Source organism: Seriola lalandi, unplaced genomic scaffold (assembly GCF_002814215.2).
Source record: "Seriola lalandi dorsalis isolate HSWRI2012SDOR001 ecotype SW California unplaced genomic scaffold, Sedor1 jcf7180002054748, whole genome shotgun sequence".
NCBI lineage: Eukaryota > Metazoa > Chordata > Actinopteri > Carangiformes > Carangidae > Seriola > Seriola lalandi.
Genome location: NW_019525301.1, coordinates 3,435,106 through 3,454,580, shown reverse-complemented (window position 1 = coordinate 3,454,580; position 19,475 = coordinate 3,435,106). Strand labels below are relative to the sequence as shown.

The window sequence follows — 19,475 nt, the reverse complement described above, 5'->3', positions numbered from 1 at the left end:
CCCCCCGACAGAGCACCAATCAGAATGCTGGACTCTTCTATAGTATTCCATAAGCTCTCTGGTCTCGTCAACTTCATGTCATTTGTGGCATCTTTCATTTTTATTTAACTGTGCAGTGGAATTTGTGGGACATTACTTAAGAAAACAGAGTTGTGATTGCACCATCTTAAAGAGCAGCCTGTCTTAAAACACGTCAGGTGCCTGTGTACACATTGAGAGGTTTTGCTTGAGGTAATTCTATATTCTATATTAAAAAAGACCATAACTTCAGAAGATAACCACTTCATGAGATTAAATCGGACTTCAGAACCTCATATTAGCTTCAGATAGACTTTTGAATATATGCACAGAATCAGGACTGCAGATGTTGTCCCGCACGACTTCTGTTGAAACAGTCTTTTGAAGGCCACCAGGAACAGGATGAATGATTACAGCAAGCAAAACCTTGTTTTAGTGTTTGTAAGGGGACTTGACTATTGTTTGAAGTCAGACTTGGAAAAAGTGAATGGAAAACTCTTTTTGGCTGCCACTCTTTGTGAATGATACACTGATCTTTTGTCTGATTGAATTCAAAGCCTGACCTTTGAAACTCCCCTCACTGCTTTGAGACCTCGTGCAGAATTCACATCTCAAATTTTAGTTCAAAGTTGACCGCAGAGTTGGGTTGTTGTCTTTTTCACTTTTTATACTTTGTCAGTGTCCTTTGTTGTAATTCAGATTTTTATTAAACAATTAAAAGAGAGAAGCCTCTTCTATGAATTTGATATTGAAATGTCCTCAGACCCTCAGAAATGACACAGCTAACGACCACCATATCCTGTAGATATTTTAAGATCACAGTTGTTGCTGCAAAAAGTGAGCAACCTGCAGAGAGCCACCAATACCACAACACACATACTGCCATAGGCGTAGCATGCATCTACTTATTGTGGTTTTTGTTTCTGTATGACTAAATTCAAAAGTCCAAACCTGTGGGATTTTTTAAAATGTATTTATTTATTTTTTTATTATTATTTATTATGTTTATTATTTTATATTAATTTTATTTTGTGACGGCTTCAAAAAAAAAAAGGAATAATAAGAGAAACAATCTGAACAAAAACGAATCAAAACTTCTCGACTTCCCTGCATCCTCCGACTGGAAGTTCACCCTGCCCCATCACCCCCTCTGCATTCCCCAACCCCCAACCTAACTCTCCCAGACGCTGCTGTCTGTGTTACCCAGACAATAATGAGGAAACCCACAAGAATTTATTCTTCAAAATTCCCCCCCCTCCCTCCCTCCTGAACCTTCTTTATAAATGTGTCATGGATGAATGTGCTGTAAATATAAGAAAAAGAGGAAGCAAAATAGAATATGGTGAAAAAAATTTCCTGCTACTTAGGAAATCAAATGGTGCTGTACTTCTCTTTTACTAGAAAGGTGGACGGTAAGAGAGATAGTATAAAGTGGTGTTATATTCAGAGGAAAAAAAAGAAAAAAACCGGTGGGCTAGGGCAGCTGCAGAGAGAGGGGTGTCTCTGGCCAATGGGGCTGCGGGAAAGAAGCTCCGTCAATGACATGGAGCTCGCTGTCCCCGCCCAGGGTGTAAAACAGTCTGCCCCTCAGTGACAGCTCAGACAATATGCTGGTGAAACACACACAAGGAGTAAATCCCCGAGACACACTCATGGTGGAGATGAACTGAAAACAGCCTCTGTGTGGAAACTTAAACACAACTGCCTAACAATCATGGTGAGTACTGCAGCCACTTCTTTAGCTAGGACTTCAAATTGTTTTACTCCAAAATATTGTTTTCATTACAGCTCAGATTTCTATTTAGAATGATTTATAATTATCATATAATTACAATTTTTGAATTTATGCTGTTTTGTCTTTTGTATCTACTCTGTTTTCTACTGGTGCTCATCCAGAGGAATGTCCTTGCAGACCACCTGCTTGGATTTCACTTTAACTTGCAGTGTCAGCTACCACCTATTTCCACACACAGCCCCTCTGACCTGCTCTACAGTAGGCTGTAACCTGAGAGCGCTGATCCTGACACAGAGCTGAGACTGAAACTTTATGAGCCTCATTAACACACAAGACTTTAGAAGTCAGATTATCAACTCAAGTCTGCTCACAAACACATAATTGGGATGTTAGGTGAGAGATTATGTTCTTACATGTTGCAGTTTGCACGTGTGTAAATTTAAATATTTTAGTTCATTTCACTCTGATTTACGATGTTTCATTCACACATCTTAAAAAGGTCGATACACTCAATTTTAAACACTGCTTGCATGTCTGTTTTTTTCTTTAAAACCGTGTGCATATCTGTTGCTAACTGGGCTGGATGTTGCAGGATTGTATCCAGAGTAACTTTGATTACTTATCGATGGTGCACTAAATCTAAATCTGTTTGCAGCTTGACCAAGAAATTATCAGAGGGATTTTATTTGCATCATTTCATCTTTACAAGTCGGTGTTTGTCACAAGACCCCCAGAGTAACTACATGGGAATGCACTGTAGCCAACAGCAGATGGGAAAAACATTAAAGTTAGTATGTGCCTTTTGTTACCTTTGTCTAGATATCTCTGTCAGACTGGGGCCGACAAGGCCAGTCAATATTTGGCTTGGGGGTCTTTGTGTGAAAAAAGCATTGATATGATTAATGTGACAGCAAAGCCTAATCTTCCCAGGACCAACTAGTAGAGGGAAAGGATATGCATCATCCTGACATTTTCTCATGCGAATGAGCTCATCTTTTGCTTCTTAAAAAAAAAAAACAACTGACTGGTTTGCTTGATGACTAACTGTCGGTTTAAGCAATCTCATTTCTGTTCTATATAAGGCGTTTGGTATTGGAATTTATTTCTTGTATAGTTCGTAGCTATTTTGAGATGCCTCACACTGTTGTGTCAGTTTTTATCATCTGGGAGCAGCAGTCAGTCAGTAGACAGTCATGAAGGCTCACACAGCAGGAGGCTGTGGCAGCATCCTCTACACGTCCCATTTAAGGAAGCTGAAATAATTTTGATGGTTCATGGATTATTAATCTGGCTCAGAAGTGAGACAGCCTGATTATTCTTTATGTCAGCTAAAAACTTTGAGCATGTAAGCCAACTGGCCTTTAATTGTCACTCTGAGTTCCGCATATAATTGAAATTAGGAACACTGCTTGTCAGCGGTGCAACAAGCTGAAAAGCAGGCATGAGATTATTATCACACTGCCTTTCAAAGCTGCTATGACCAATATTGTTATTGTAAATATGGCTGCAAGTAGGTCAGAGTTGCCATATTAACATGATGTCAATGGCATGGTTGTAAGCACTCACAGCAGGTTTCATTGTCAGTTGATTAAAGATTGGCTGAGATATGACCTGACATCTTGTTTGGCACCTTTGTTTGATCGGCTTTTGCAAATCAAAACGCCAACAAATAAGTTTTGTCAGGTTTGGTTTTAAGTCATATGCACCAACAATTTTTTTGTGCTACTTCCTGATGGGGTCCTGAGTCCATGTATGAAGTTAAATTTCATACATAAAAGCGTTGCTGAGATATGAACTCGCTACCTGTTTTCAATTGGCTGTGATGGACAAACTTTAGAAAATCAAAAATCCATGTGGTACATTCTGTGAGGCCTGGTCTGAAGATCATCTGTGCCAGTTTCGGTGAAGATTGGACAAAGAAAAAAAAAACTGACATCATGCGGCATTGAACTCGGCTTGATCCGAGGAATCCAATGGTATCCCGTTCCATTTTTGAAAATCGTGCATATGGTTCTGAAGTTTAAAGGCATGAAACTTGGTGAAAAGCATGGGGGATTGTCCCTGATCATTGTGCCAAAGTTCAAAACTTTTTACCACACGGTTGACTGTGTGAAAGGTGTCACTCATAGTTACAAATCCACAGAGAATTACCACCTAACACCAGCAGTTTACCTCAGTGCTAAGGGGGATTTTAATGTCTTCAGCTCATTTGGATTTTACGACCCACAACTTGGATGTTGTTGTTCAGTCTCACCACTCTCATCAGCATTGTTTCCAGCAGCAGCAGGCAGCTGCTGTCAGTGAATAAAAGCTCTGGTTAACCCACTACTTACATTACTTACCCAGCTCCAAACAGCAGAAAGACAAAGTTAGCAACTCGCTGCTGAACATAGTGAAGCATTTAGTGGCTATTATTGTAAGGAGGTAAGGTAAAAAGGTATTGTGAGGTTTAGATTTTAATTAATGTTGTATATTTGAGTTTATTTTCTAAAATATATATTTAAAATGTTTATACAGTTCACTTTTTACATATTTATGTTTATGAAATTATTATTTACATATTTACAAGTTAAAATATTTACAATCCATCTCTCTAGTTTTATTTTATTATATATAAACTTTTTATATACACACATTATATAATATATATTATTTATATATTATTTTTTGCAAAGCAATTTTTGAATATTTTGAAACGTGCATTTTTAACACCTTTGTTTGCTACATACCAGAGTTCACCCTTGATCCAAGGAACAAGAGTTACTACAAAAGGTCCACTTGCTAGCTTCTTCCAGAGCTTCTTCATTAGCAATTGCAGTTTGCTCAGTTGTTATGGAGATGGCTCAGTATTCATCATGTGCCACTGCAGTTGTAGTTCTAATCGCCTGTTACTACTCAGTGGAATAGTATGAAACTGTGGGCAGGAAACTGGAACCACATGCTCGTGCATGCATGTATCCTTGTGTCCCTTCTGGTAGCAAGTGTGAATAAAACAGAGATCTGCTGATCAGAACATTAGAATCGCCACAGGATACCTTTAACTAATCCATCTGATTTCCTGCAAATCTGAAAATATGACGCACAACTTTATACATTATATATTTCCCATCTGCTCAGTTATTATGGTAATGTTTCAAATAGTCATCTTCAAATGTTTAATTTAAAGATGTCATTTGTGTTTGCACAGAGAAAGAGTCAGAATCACTTATAACACAATTTTAACCATCAAACATACTCTTTAACACTGTCACAAGTAAATTGGAAACAACAAAGTAACCACAGTACATATGTGAGCTATGACAAAAGGCAGAAGAAGAGAATGAGGAAGTGCGAGTATAAATAAAACTGAGCCGTGAGATTAAGTTCCTTCCACGGAGCAGTGAGCCTGTTATCTACTGCTCCTCACACTGTCCCTCATCCACTCATACTGTTGCACATCTGGGAAACAGCAAACTGTCCTGCACATAACTGAAAATTGTCACTACAGTGAATTTTAAGGTATTTCTGCTCATTCTGTCCCATACGCAAATGTAATACGTGTACATATATTGAATTTCCGTATATGAAATATATATTTTTATTTTATATGTACATATAAATAAAAATTATATATGAAACCTATTAGAAATTTGAACAATTTCATATATTGACGTGTGTCGAGCCCATACAAATATATGCATATGTATGCTTATATGGTAGACAGATGTTACATAAATATATATTCATCCCAAAGCCTGTCAATAGATGTTGATATTATAAACAGTATGGTCCAAAAGTCTTAGACACTTTTCCAGAATGTGACATTAGACATTTTTTAAAATTAACAAGAAATGAATAAGAAAAACATATAGATTTGTAATGTGTATGTTGTTTTGATAAACATGTTGCAAGCATATGTGTTCTATGTAAAAATTCATCACAAAGATATTTTTACTATATGTACATATTCAAATTTTACTATGGGTATGTCATATATGTTATGAACTTATATCTTCATATATCCAGAGGATGTATAAACTGTATGTAGGCTAATAGTAATATATCCCCTTATAGGTGACATATATGGCAACATCACTCTTGATATAGGGACATATATATCATATATTAAATGTCTGTATTGGGTTTGTAGTCTGTCGATCACAGGCAGCCATTATCTATACATTCAGATGAAGCTGAATCAGTTCATTAGTTTCACACATTTTAGTTTCTGCACTATTTGATGAAAATTTGCAGTAACACGATCAGGAGAGAAGAGTCAAACTGAATCAGTGCAGCTTGTTACTTAGGAATTCAACTTTTCTGCACTACTGCACCAGTTTCGCTTAAAACTCTCTTTATCCTTTGCCCTATAAATGTCCCCTACCTCATCTCCTATGGCCCAAATATTCATTTTATTTCAAGTCAAACTGATTAAAAACAACAGAGTAAAGCAAATCCTGAGAGATTGGAGAGTCCGTCACTTCACTAATCTTTCACAGGCTTTTTTGTTTTGTTTTGAAATACATTAAGTATGTTTACTTGCTGATTTACTTTGCTCTGATATTGCTTTAAGACTAGCTGTCTATGTGGAATGTTGACTGAAAGCTTCGAGGAAGTTTTCGTCAGTTGTGTTTGTGCATGCGATTTTGACATAGTTCTCACCAGTTCCAATACAGGAAATACCAGGGCAGCTGTAACGAGTTAATGTCACTGCCACAGAGCCTGAATTAGTCTCCATAGCCTCTTCTTGAATTTATTCTGGTTGGAGAGAGGGTTGACAAAGGTGATTTTCCATGGAGCACATCTGAGGATCATTTAAGATGAATAAACTGATCAGATCTGAACAAATTCCCAACATATTGAAAGATAATTTAGTGGAATACCAAATGTGTCTTTCAGTGTTTTTCCCTCTGTTTGTCTGTCTGTCCCTGTCTCTCCTCCTTGTCTTCCCCGCTGCCCCCGTCTTTGTATCTAAGATACTGTGGGAAAGTCTAAAGTGTCATATTTACAGGCTCACTTCCTGTCCAATTTCAAGAAAAGAGATTATCTCAACAACATGCTCTTCCTCATCATGAATACCCTTCTCCCGCCACTCTAGGAAAATTAACATTTTTTTCTACATTTTGTGAATTCTTAGCCATGTGTGACAGATTTGTTTACCGCCACCATGGGTGTTGTGCCGGGCCTGGCATTTGTCTGAATGTTTAATGGATGAGGTGCTGACCTGACCCTGGGGTTGTGCCCTGGCTGTCAAGGGGCAAAAGGTCTGAGTGAACCAAGAGGGTGTTATTCCCACACTGGGAACTGCTTCCTTGACTGGTTCCTGTTCCAGTATGTCTCTGGGAATGGACACTCTTATTATGTTGACTTAATTATGTCTGTACAGGTCATCTCTTATTGTGTGGGAAAAAGATTACAATTACCCAATAGCGTCACTCCTTCAAATTTGGGGATTTCCATTCCTGAGTACAGTTATGAAATACCTGATGAACGGCCACATAGTTACCTAATTAAATGAATTATACAGTACATGGATAAATACCAGCAATGGTCAGTTTAAATATAAATGCACTGAGGATAAATCCCCCCTCATGCAGCCTTTCAGTGGGTCACTTAAAAACCACTTTGAACTCCCCTGTAATTTTTATTATCTATCTATCATTTAGAGGAGCTTATTTGTAAGTTTTGCTATTGCTACATAGCCAAGATTAGCATAGTTAACAGCTGTGTACTTGCCAGTCCAATAGAAATGTTGCAAATTTAGCATCTAACTTCTTTCCTTTACATGCCAACAGCTATGTCCAGCTGTGGAAAGCAACGCCAATGTTAGCTCTAGTTTTGCTTATTTCTTTCACTTTTTTTCTTCTACGGAAGTTAGCATGCTAACCAGCTAGCCCTGATCTGGACTGTGACTATCACATCAATTTTCAATACTGAGTCACTGTAACGTCCAGTCTGCTCTGTATTGCAACCTCTTGTATTGTAATTGCAATGATCGCTGAGGCTCTTGACAAGACTGGTACGTCACATACAGCTGTAAATGCTAACACTGGCTATGAAGCAATAGCAAAACTTACAAATGGCTCTATTTAAGCGCATCTATTCAACTTTTGAAAATAGAAATAAATAAAAAAACATTTTGTTGGCTAATGTTGGCAAACTTTATGTAAATATTACTGAGTCAGCTCACTGACTTTATTACTGTTCTTCACTTTTACAGTAAATATATATTTATATATATATATATATATATGTGGTCCAAAAGTCTCTTTACTACGGAAACCCAGAAAGGCCATACTCTCAAATATTTTGTATTTATTATTTCGTTATCTCGAGATGCCAGAGCTTTGTTTTCTTGAGATAACATAATTATCCCAAGCTCAACACAACAGCACCCCGTGAGATAACAGAGTAATTATCCCATTGTTTTGAGATAACAGGATAAAAAAATATTTGCAAGTATGGACTTTGTTGGTTTCCGTACTTTTCCATTCTAGACAATGGGAATCATATACAATAATAACACAGTCTGAACAGTCAGGCCTCTCAAGGGGTATGGATGGTTTTCATTAGCTTTTTTCCATGCAATTCATGAAGCGTGTGTAATGTAATCCTGCTTATTTTGACTCAAAGTGATGTGTTGCCTGAACAGAAGCTCCTAGTTTTAAAAGCATTTCTTGCGTTGTGTCTGGCGGACTGATGTTAATTTGTGAACAGGATGGAGCAGAGCGACGGGAGAGGAGGGAACGGCCGAGACAGCTGTGCAGTTAAAGTGCTGAAGGCCAGCTGTCAGAGGAGCTGATCAGCACAAGCAGGCGTGTGCAGGAATCCAAAAGAGTCACAGCTGAATCTGACTTTGTTACTTTACTTAGTGAACAACACAGACACAGGATCAGGGACACACGTAAATACAGCATGAGGCGAGGCAGGGGATTCTTCTCAGGACAAACAACCTGTTTCATGGATTCAACTGTGGTTTAGACACAGGAAATATGTACAGTGCTGACTAATTTAATTGTCACCAATAATCAAGTCATGTGGCATTTGTACCCATTACAAGCATGGAAACTCTGTGGGCTTTTTACATGCACATCTTATTGTGACCTGGACGGACAAAACTTATAGAAAGTGTGTAACACAAGCAGATTTTGTAGTGATGATCCTGAATCAGTTGCTAATGTCATCTTAGGACAGTGTACAGTGATGATTCCAAGGAGAAAGCACAACAACATAAATCTGGGTGGTGTGGTCACAGACTGTCATCTGACCCGACATATTTTGCCTACATGTCTGTAGCATGACCCAGAGGATTAGGCAGGGAGTTTGCTGAGGCTTGGTGTGTGTGTGTGTGTGTGTGTGTGTGTGTTGGGGGGGGGGGACTGCTGCATCCTAACAGGTGCTGAGCATGTTGGGCTCTGATGGTGAATGAACTCTTTGTTACTGAGCATTCACCCTCAGAGAGAAGGCAGAGCCAGTAGACCCCCCCCACAGGCTTATCAGCTGTGGGTTGAGTGTGTGTGAGTGCGTGTGTGAGGGAGTGTGTGGTGTGTTTGTTTGGTCAGGGGTCTGTCTGACTGTGTGTACCATTACTTCTATAGATTTACTTCTTCATGTTAGCTTTAAGTACTGTAGTTCTTCCCTTAGTACGGATGAACAAAAAGTGTGTGAATACCAGAATATTGCACATATATGTGATTATTGCTGGAACCCCATTGTTTTTGTTCTCACTGGGGGCCAAGATACCCATCGTGTTTCATCCTCATCATCATCTCCTTTTAACTTCTGCCACGGGAGTCTGCAGCAGCCCCTTGAAGCGTACGGTAAAATGTACCCTACGATGTCAGTTTGCACCACACTGGATGTAATGTGAAAGTGTTTTTTCTCTACTCCTCACACAAACTCTAAACTAAACCTGGCACAGATGATCTTCAGACCTCACATCATTTTTCATAGATGATTTGTATTTTTGAAAGCATTCATTTGTCGATGCAACACAACACTTTTATCTGTGACTCAGGAAACATGAGGAGGCAGCTCAAGACATCTGGTGTCCCTAAACAGTGAGCGCTGCGATAAGATCATTTGCATTTTGCCTCAAAATTATTGATGTGTTTGGCTTAAAATCAAAATTCCTGTGCCTGGTAGCATAGAGCAACCCAAGATTGAGACATGGCAACTAGTCAAGTTAACCTAACTGATGCAGCTGCCAGGATGTAATGTGAAAGTGTTTTTTCTCTACTTCTTGGACAAACTTTGACAAAGCCTCACAAAAGTTATCATATGAATTTCTGAATATCATCCGTCACAGCCAAACAAAAATGGGTGCAAATAAACATTTTACTGGGTACATGGACTCAGGCCCCATCAGAGGGAGGTGCCCTTTGACCTCTAGAGGGCAGGGCAATAAGAAAAAAAAAAATATCACAATTATCTCGAAAACATCTGGTCAGAATTGTTTCATCTTATTGATCTCTAAACCTCTAAATCTTAATTTCTACACTGACTGTTATGTTGCATTCTTGTTTTCTGACGTCTGTTTTCTGAAGTCATAAGTGACAACACAGTTAGAGTTGGTGCATTTGTCACTGATGTTAACTTATATGTTTCTGATAGGAATTTTAAAGAGATAAGAGTTAAGCGTGCATATCTGTTTGTTTGTGTGTGTGGCTGCAAAGTAAGACAAACCACATTTGCTGCCTGTCATTTTAGCTCTGTCTAGTGGTATTGGTTTAAAAGCATGTTTCATTACTCCCAGCTTGTTTCTCATGATGACAGCCTGTGCAAGAGCCACCACAGCCACAAGGTTGACACTGATGCAAAGGAAATTTTCTCACATCAGTGTTTGTGGTCATTAGATGTTGCCCAATTTGATTTAGATTTGACACACTGAAGAGAGCAGGGCATCTCATGAGATGCTCGATTAGTGACAGTGAAGTCAAGACAGAGGGTTTATATGAACACAAATAGAATTTAAAATATGCAGAGTGAAAAGAAGTTTCATTTGCACAATGCATATTTAGAGTGATGAGCTAACAAGCCTGCAAGAGGAAGCTTTGAAGAAACTTGTTTTTTCCATTTATCTCTCAGTAGGAAGCACAAATAGGAAGTGAAAATGAAAAGAAAGATGTCATTTAAAACAAAAAAGTGCCACACTTTTTTGTTTGTTTCAAAATCTGTCTAACGGTGGGGAAAACAGTGACTTTGCGACAGCTAGTTGTGTTAATCATGACTTATAAAAGGATTTTGTGCAATTTTCCTTGTGAATCTGACAATGACTCGTACGTGCAACTTGCAGTAACATTTTACATGAGGAAATGTTGTCATTAGGCTTACAGCAGCAAAAAGAAGAGACAAGCCATCTCCAGAAATGCAGTTGAGGAACTGCAGTGGGGTTGCAACACATATCAAAAAAAAGTTTCAAGTAAAAATCTAATCATCTAAATGTGGAGCGGTGCTGTGCAAATTACAATATAAAAATACATAAACATATGAAGATTCTTACTTTTGTCATGTAAAAGATACACACAGTACCTACCTGCAGACATGTTTTACTTCCTAATCTCTATTTCCATTTTCTCTGCTCTTTATTTTAGAGCACACTTGCCAAAGCTCTGTATGACAACACTGCAGAGTGTGCAGATGAACTGGCCTTCAGAAAAGGCGACATTGTCATAGTGGTGGATCAACACGTGGCCGGCACCAGCGGATGGTGGATGTGTTCTCTGTACGGACGGCATGGTCTGGCTCCTGCAAATAGACTGCAGCTCTTGCCACAAACCGGAGCCACTGCAGGCTTCTTACACCAAGTCATGGAAAAACCCAAATTAACTGATGCAAAAACTGATGACAGCATGCAAAATATCTACCAGATCCCCAGTGTACCTCGACCTTCCAGCAATCCAGCCTATGAATGCATGGACAAGATGTACAAGGTCCCGTCCACTACTTCAAAAAATCTGTCAGCACTTAAGCACAGCCCAGAAGGACCTGAGGGAGACAAGGTACAAAATGCTTTTTTTCTACCAACATGAATCTGTGTTTATGTAGAGAAGAGAAAGAATCCTGAATGTAGATGTTAGTCAGTGTATTGCTCCAAGGTCAAAGGTGGTTCTCTTCTTTGGAAGTGTTAACTCTCATGATTAGAGAGGTAGACTGTTGCAGAAATGCAATGCTGTGAACCCCCTGCTGGCAAAAGAGCTTACAGATGGGGACCAGGGGCCTCTCCATGGGGACAGGCATGCAGCACTGGGGTCTTTATGGGCCTGTAAAAGACAAACAGACACAGACTTCAGACACTTTTAACTACAAACAGCAGACCGTGCCACCAGAGACCCCAGAAAGACAGAAGTGTCTGTATGGGTGCCTATGCAACAAAACGTGGGGAGAAATACACCCATATGTTCACCATTTCCTCTCCTGCTCCAGGGGAGTCCTGTTCCCTTCTGCAGTAGCCACCTAATATTCAATGAACAGCATGGGTTCTATTATAGGGCTGCGTTAATTGGCAAAGTGCATGCATAATGGGGTTCTCTGGCTCTCTCAACAGGCTTCAGAGCAAACACTGTCCCCATTAAAGCACTGACGCAGAGGTCAGTGAGGTAGATGCTGCTTTGATCAAAGCGGTGCAAGTGTTGCCAGTCAATCCCAATATGACATTCTGTCTCTCTCTCTACAGCTTACATTCTGCAATCTTGCGTCCAGTCCAAAAGGGGAGGTTTACGACGTCCCGGTCCAAGCAAGACGAGTTTCTCTTTTCACTGTGAGCACCTGAAAATATTCACAACAAAGAGGATCAAAAGTAGAGACTATTTGTACATATGCTGCCACTTGAATTGGTATCTGTCTGATATCTTCATTGTTATTGTGCTCTTCTATTTTCAGGCACCTTCAACAACTTCAAGACATATGTCTCGAAAACACTCACTGATTCAAATTTCAGAGCTGGAGAAGAGATTCGAGGGTGTGAGGTGCAGCAGTCCCGGGGATTCTTATGTAAGTTTCAGACAATTAGAGGGATTGAAATGCATATTCTTCTGTATTTTATTGTGTTAATGGTTCGGTATGCTTCACACAAACTAACATGTCCACACACTGATAGTGAAATCAGCACATGGGCAGGGCAGCAGCAGCAGTCCTCTGTCTGTGTCTACACAGGATGCGTTCAGGCACAGTATTGGGTGTAGGTCACCTGTGCTTTGGCAGCCCATGTCACAATCACTGTAGTTACGTGCATAAAAGGGGAGAAAATAGACTTGAAGTGTAAAAATATGCTTCAGGTTGCATCTATGAAGGTAGAGCATGAGTGGATCATGAGCCATAACACATCTGGATTCATTAAAAAAAGAAGTTTATGTATTCCATCAGACATGCATGACACAGATATCTGAAAAACCTCCTCCGTTGACAAGTATACCCTCACCCACCTGTCACTCAAAGCGGCCACGCCCTCAATTCTCCATAACTTCAAGTCTTAGTAAAATGTAAACAGGTGAGTTATAGAAACAGGTGTCATGAAGGAGGAAATTAGCTGTAGAGACAAAAAGTGTTTTTGTACCAACATGTTTATTTCTGCTGTAAAGTTGGACATTTTAACATGGGAGTGTATGTCATCCGCACTCAAAGGTGGGGTGAAGAGCCTGCCATCATAGCCTCCTACTGGCTGCATCACACTGCATCACACACACAAACAAGCACTGACATTAGGAGGGTGTCAGATGCTCTAAGATGATCTGACAAGAACTTGGTATGAAGCATATTCAGGCACTTATTTTCCACCAAGTAGAAATGAATGCTTCATCCCTGCAGGCCTTTTATTTCTGTCTAACGGTGATATTGACAGCCTCGTTCTTGTGCACAGGTGTATGCGGTCCCACCACCTTTGCCTCAGGACCCAAACTACGACATCCCTGTTCCCTCAGCCACAGAAACCCAACAGAATATGATCGGTGTATACAGCACCCTTCCCAACCCCCGCAAGCCTGAGTGGATCTATGATGTGCCCGTGGGTCCTGAGAAATTAAGTCCACCCCAGGGCTCCTATGACACCATGCCACACAAAGCTGTTTGTAGGCAGCTCTATGATACTCTTCCAGCACATGCTTGGCCCACACAAAGATGCAGTCCAACCCCCTCAGTTTATGATATACCAAAACCCAGTTCACTTGACATCTCGAGTCCGCCCAAAGTGTTCCCAATTTATGACAAGCCCCCTACGCAGATGACTACAGAGGAGTCAGTATATGCCGTCCCACCCCAAGAAGAACCCTTCACCCGAGTTCTCAGTGATCCCCCCAGTGATCATATACCCCTAGAGTGCAGAGGTGACTCAGGTAATGTTCATGAACTCAATAGAGTGTGCCTGCAGAAAATGAGGAACTTTCTGGCCTGTACGTCTTTCCATGACCTTCCAGGAAGTGGGGAGTCACTGGTGCAGGAGGACAGCGAGAGAGGTAGAATCCTACGTCTCTCGGCGGCAGACAGTCAAAGAATCAGCACGGCCTCCAGCTCTTCCACCAGCTCCTGTGACTCTCTGGCTCTGAGCTCGTCCTCTCCAGAGCCTTTGCGAGAGGTCACGCTCAGCCAGGATGAGGCCTGCCGCAGACTTCTGGAGCTGCAGGAGTCCATTTGCAGGGCCGTGCCCCGGCTCATGGATTTCGTCAGCAGTCACTGGAGGAGCAAAGAACATCTGCAGAAACACCTGCAGGAGATCAAAGAGGCAGCAGAGGCTATCGCATGTTCTCTGACATGCTTCCTAAACTTTGCCCTGGATGTAAAGGGTAACGCTCGTCGTTTGACTGATGCCAACCTTCAGACGAGGCTCTATAAGCAGCTGTCCATCATTGAGGACTCAGGTGTGATCCTACAACAAACAGTGGGTGCTCTGAACATGGCCGGCTGGCCGCTCAACACACTGTGCCAGGACCCGGGGCAGGTCCAGACACCTGACCAACTGGAACGCTTTGTCATGGTGGCACGAACCATTCCAGAGGATGTCAAGCGCCTGGTATCCATCATCATCGCCAACGGCAAGCTTCTATTCAGAGCTTCTCAGAAAGATCCACAGCCTCTCAACATCACAGCTCCGCCAGAGACAAAGAAGGGTCCAAGTGGAGGCGAACAAGAGGGGGACTTAGTGGAGGACGACAATGACTATGTAGAGCTACAGGTAAACACTGATCCTTTAATCATCAGATATAATATAATAGGTAACCATGGTAACTGGATGAGTTTTCAATTAAGAAAAACCAAAGCATTCAGTAATGTTTTGTTTTTGCTTTTGACTTTTCCTCAGACTAAAAATGACTTTGAAAAGCAGCAAAAGAAACTGCAGAGAGAACCGAAAGAAAATGTCACACCTGTCTCTAACAAGGCACAGGTGAGTCTCTCCTATAAACACATGACAATGTGACAATGAAAAACTTTGCCTCTCAGAAATTTAGATTTTTATATTTCCATCTGCAATGCACCTACTCCAGACTTTCCTTGTAGTCAGTATAGTGAGTATAAATATGATATGTTCAAAGAGGTCAAAACTACAGCAACACTTGTAGTAGACAGAAGAACTTTTTCTATTCTATTTTTATTTTGCTGGTGCATCTTATTGCCTTTTACATATGAAGCATTTTATAAAGATTTAAATTTGAGATTTTTGTGGGGGTCCTATGCCACATCAAATGGACACAGTTTGAGACAAGGTCCCCTTTATACAACCCGTTAACTACACTTCTCCAGGCTTTGAACAAAACATGGTGCCAGCCATGTCCCCTATTGGACATTCCTCACCAGCCTGGAACAGTGATTGGCATGAAGCCACATGACCAAAGGTCCAACCCACCTTTGAAGTCGCCCCACAGGCAGATATCTATATGTTCACGCAGGATTAACTGTTTTGAATTATTTTTTTGTTCCATACCTATTTTATTTAAATGTCACCTGTGATGTGTTTTATGAAGACGCTGATGAAGGCCACAAGCTGAAACATGTTGGTCAAAATTAGTTCTTCTGTTTACTACAAATGTTGCTGGAGTTTTAACCTCTTTGGACCTTTTCCTGTCTCCATGCAGAAGCAGGTCAAGTTGTGCCAGAAGCCTCATTTTGTTCCTAAATGTGATATGTTGTCATCTTCACCTTCTCTGCTCCATGTCTTCCCTACTCAGGCTGATAACAAGCGTCATTCTTCTGAGTCCAGCAGCGGCACAGAAGAACAGCGATCACCTTCCATGTCAGAGCACTGTCGGCTTTACTTTGGCGCCCTCCAGAAGGCTATCAGGGGATTTGTGGGCAGCCTTCAGGATGGCCAGCCACCGGAGAAATTCATCTCGCAAAGTAAGTTGGTAATCATGGTGGGCCAGAGACTGGTGGACACTCTGTGCAGGGAGGCCCAGCGTGGAGGGTCTGGCCAGAGCCTCCTGTGTAAGAGCAACCACCTGTGTGCTCTCCTGAAGCAGCTGGCTGTAGCCACCAAGAAGGCGGCGCTGCACTTCCCGGATAAACAGGCTCTGCACGAGGCCCAAGAGTTCGCAAAGGAACTGGCCCAACGAGCGCAGCACTTTCGGATATCGCTTGACCTCTGAGAGCACATATCAAGCATATTGATTTGTGTCAGCAAAAGACATTGGTGTATTCATCAGTCCATCTATGTCTCTGGTCATTCATTTCATATTCAACTGTTATGAAGCTTCATATCCAAGAAGAAGAAGGTCATTGCTTTTAGCTGAATGTTATTATCATAAAGAATGCAGGCGCAGGTTAAAATGGTCAAACAGAACAATTAATACTCAAATAAAAGACTTCTACACAATGGAATTTCAAAATAGATTGCACATTTAGGATACTGTATTCAAGCATATTTTAAAATACAATTTAAATATTAAGTATGAATTAATTTGTTTTATATAATTTACAACAGTTTTATATTCTTTGAATTTTGTTTGTTATGTGGATGTTTAATGTATTTTATTGTGTAAGAGGTACACTCTGCAGGGTGGTAGTTTGGTAAAGTCTACTTTATGTGAATATCTGTGTAAATATTCAAAAAAAAAATGTGTTATGCATTCCCAAACAAAAGACTGAGAACAACACCTGTAGGATTTTTATTGATATTAAAATTAAAAACTGAAAACTTTATATGTTGTTTTCTCTATGTCTGTCTGATGTAAAATATAGCAAGATGGATGTTGTAATATGAGTAAGTCTTGGTAGCACATTAAGGCACATTAGGACCATTTAGGCTGAAGATTTGAAATTTAATGCCATTTGTTTTCCAGATCAAAAGGGATATTATTATATGCACTTTAGATCCGATTTAGAGTTAAACAAGGAATTGTCTGAACTGTCTGAATTGTCTCACACAAACTAGATTTTGATATGGGATCCCAAATGATCAGTTGGCTGAATGGGGATCTAGTCTTGACAGTTATCTCAGCTTTAGTTTAGAGTCTACAAATTTATAATACCTAGAATCACCTCCTCGTGGTTGTCTGCCTCCTCCACTCAGAGTAGTTTCAGACCATTTGTGTGAAATTTTGTCATAATTGCTGTGTGAAGTCTTCAGTTATGTCACACTGACCTTGACCTTTGACCACCGAAATCTAATCATTTTTTCCTTGAGTCCAAGTGAACATTTGTACCAAATTAGAAGAAGTTCTGTCAAGACATTACTGAGATATCATGTCCACAGGAATAGGATGTGTGTACGGACAGACGGATAGATGGACTACCCGAAAACAATATACACAAACTGAGGGTGAGCAGTTGGAAAGGTGTGGGCATTGAACAGGCAGGGTTTGGTGATAAGATGCTGCATTGTGGCAATTGTAGAATCCAGTTTTTTTGGAGCTTAACCTATTTTAGGGACTACAAATCTATAGTAAATATTTCTGCCTCAGCTGCTTTGATTTTGACCATTCTTTTAAAAAATCTATTGAGTTCCCCAACTTTATAAAAGTGTAACACTAAGTCACAGGGTTTTACTGCTCACTGTGGTGGAAATTAATTTTTGCGCTGTGTCACCTCTACAGGAAAGTCAGAGGTCAGTGTCAATACAGAACAGGAAGTGTGGAGATGATGTCTTGCACACAACTTCATTTATAGTTAAACTTTTACCATCCACTGCTCTGCCCACAGGATGCCAACACTATGTAGAGCTTCCACTTTCAGACCGCTAGAACAGTGGCATTTTACATGAATGTGAATGTCATATACAGCAGAGTGCGAATTATACAATGACAATCAAGGGAGGGTCAACTGAACCAGTACAGCATGGACGTTCGTCAGTGAACTGTTACAGTCCTTACAGTATCTTGGTTGTTTAACTAAAGCTTTCCAATAAATGTAGTGGAGTAGAAAGTGCAACATTTCCTCTCCCGTGGCATTTGGCTGATCAGTGGTGGAAATATGATCACTCAGTCAGTCAGTGACATTCGTCATCATAGAGCTGGCCACTGCTGACGTGGCCCAGCCAAAAAGGTAAAATACTAACTAAACCACCTCAGCCACACGAAACACTATTACATAAAATAACTGTATTCAACTAATCCTCCAATATCTCACTGCTAATGACTGAGCACCAGTGTTTGCTAACATTAGATCATATATGATATTTTATATTGGTAATGAAATGACAAGACAGCATTGGAAATGATAGGGTGCACCATCAGCTAGCTAACATTAGTTAGCTAAACTGTAACTTAAGGCCAAAATTAGAAACTAGCTAACATTAGTTAGTCTGTAACTTAAGGTAAAAAGTAGAAACTCACTAAGCTAGCTAGCTTTGTGTCCATCTGTAGATACTTGACTAATTCAGAAACTCAGAAGGTAAGAAAGTTAACTTTATTTAAAAATATAGCTACTGCTAATTACATTTACCTACAGTGCCTGCGCAGCGCATGGGAGCAGAGATTTCAGGGTGAGAGGTACTGATGGAGTGCATGGATGTATTATTAGAACTGGATATGGCGCCACTGCTCTGCCTTGCAGCCAATTTTTCCCAGTGGCCACTCGTGGCACTGCAGAGAAAAATCCCCTGCAGCCCAAAAAGCATTTTCCCATTAGTAAAAGAGACGTCACCGCTGTGTACGTGCACTCTCCGCAGGGTCGAGCTGTTTCGGGAACTAGGAAGTTAGTAGGAAAACTGAATAATTAACAATATAAAGGTGAGTCTTTGTTTTCACACATCAACATATTTTGATTTTGTGATTTTGTGCGGCAGTTATTAGTCACTTGTCAGCCTTTGTTCTCAAATGTAGCCTAATATTAGTTTTTTAATCTATATATTAGTTGATATATTAGCCGCGTAATGACTAGATTCACTGATATGACTCTGTAAGTGATTTTTCATAACTACCCCGTAACACTTTTCTTCAGTGAATTTTAATTTGGTAAGTCATTTACCTGATTGTGTGTTCAGTATACTGTATGTTAAATGTTCAATGGCATTAATTATCATTTAAATTAAATCCTTTTGATGTATTTTATCTTTTTCAATTCAAACATCTGGGACAGTAATGTATTTAATGAAAAGACCTGGGTTCTGTGACAGCTACATATGTGGACATTGAAATTCTGCAGTGTTGTGGAAATATTGTATTGTATTGAACTATTTAATATCGAAGAGTCACACCATGCAGCCTGGCACTAATTTTACATATACAATATGAAATAACAGTGACTTCATTAATAAATACATTTAAATACGAGTAAAACTGAAAAGGCTTTGGTGGATCAAAGTGGTAAGACCATGAAA

At 40.1% G+C, this 19,475-nt stretch overlaps 1 protein-coding gene across 1 annotated transcript; it reads left to right on the top strand.

The window, feature by feature from the left end:
• Positions 1-1,607: 1,607 nt before the first annotated feature.
• cass4 (Cas scaffold protein family member 4) lies at positions 1,608-16,858 on the top strand. Its single transcript, XM_023424621.2, has 7 exons — positions 1,608-1,735; positions 11,326-11,733; positions 12,408-12,491; positions 12,614-12,724; positions 13,590-14,897; positions 15,024-15,107; positions 15,889-16,858. Exons 1-7 carry the CDS (start codon positions 1,733-1,735, stop codon positions 16,303-16,305), a joined length of 2,415 nt encoding a protein of 804 aa, XP_023280389.1. The 5' UTR covers positions 1,608-1,732; the 3' UTR covers positions 16,306-16,858.
• The last annotated feature ends 2,617 nt before the right edge of the window (positions 16,859-19,475 follow it).

What these genes read in the sequence shown, in the direction of transcription:
- cass4 (XM_023424621.2), top strand. An exon ending in AAGGACCTGAGGGAGACAAG is followed by an intron (nt 11,734 to 12,407) that starts GTACAAAATGCT and finishes CTCTCTCTACAG; the next exon opens with CTTACATTCTGCAATCTTGC. An exon ending in CTGTCTCTAACAAGGCACAG is followed by an intron (nt 15,108 to 15,888) that starts GTGAGTCTCTCC and finishes TTCCCTACTCAG; the next exon opens with GCTGATAACAAGCGTCATTC.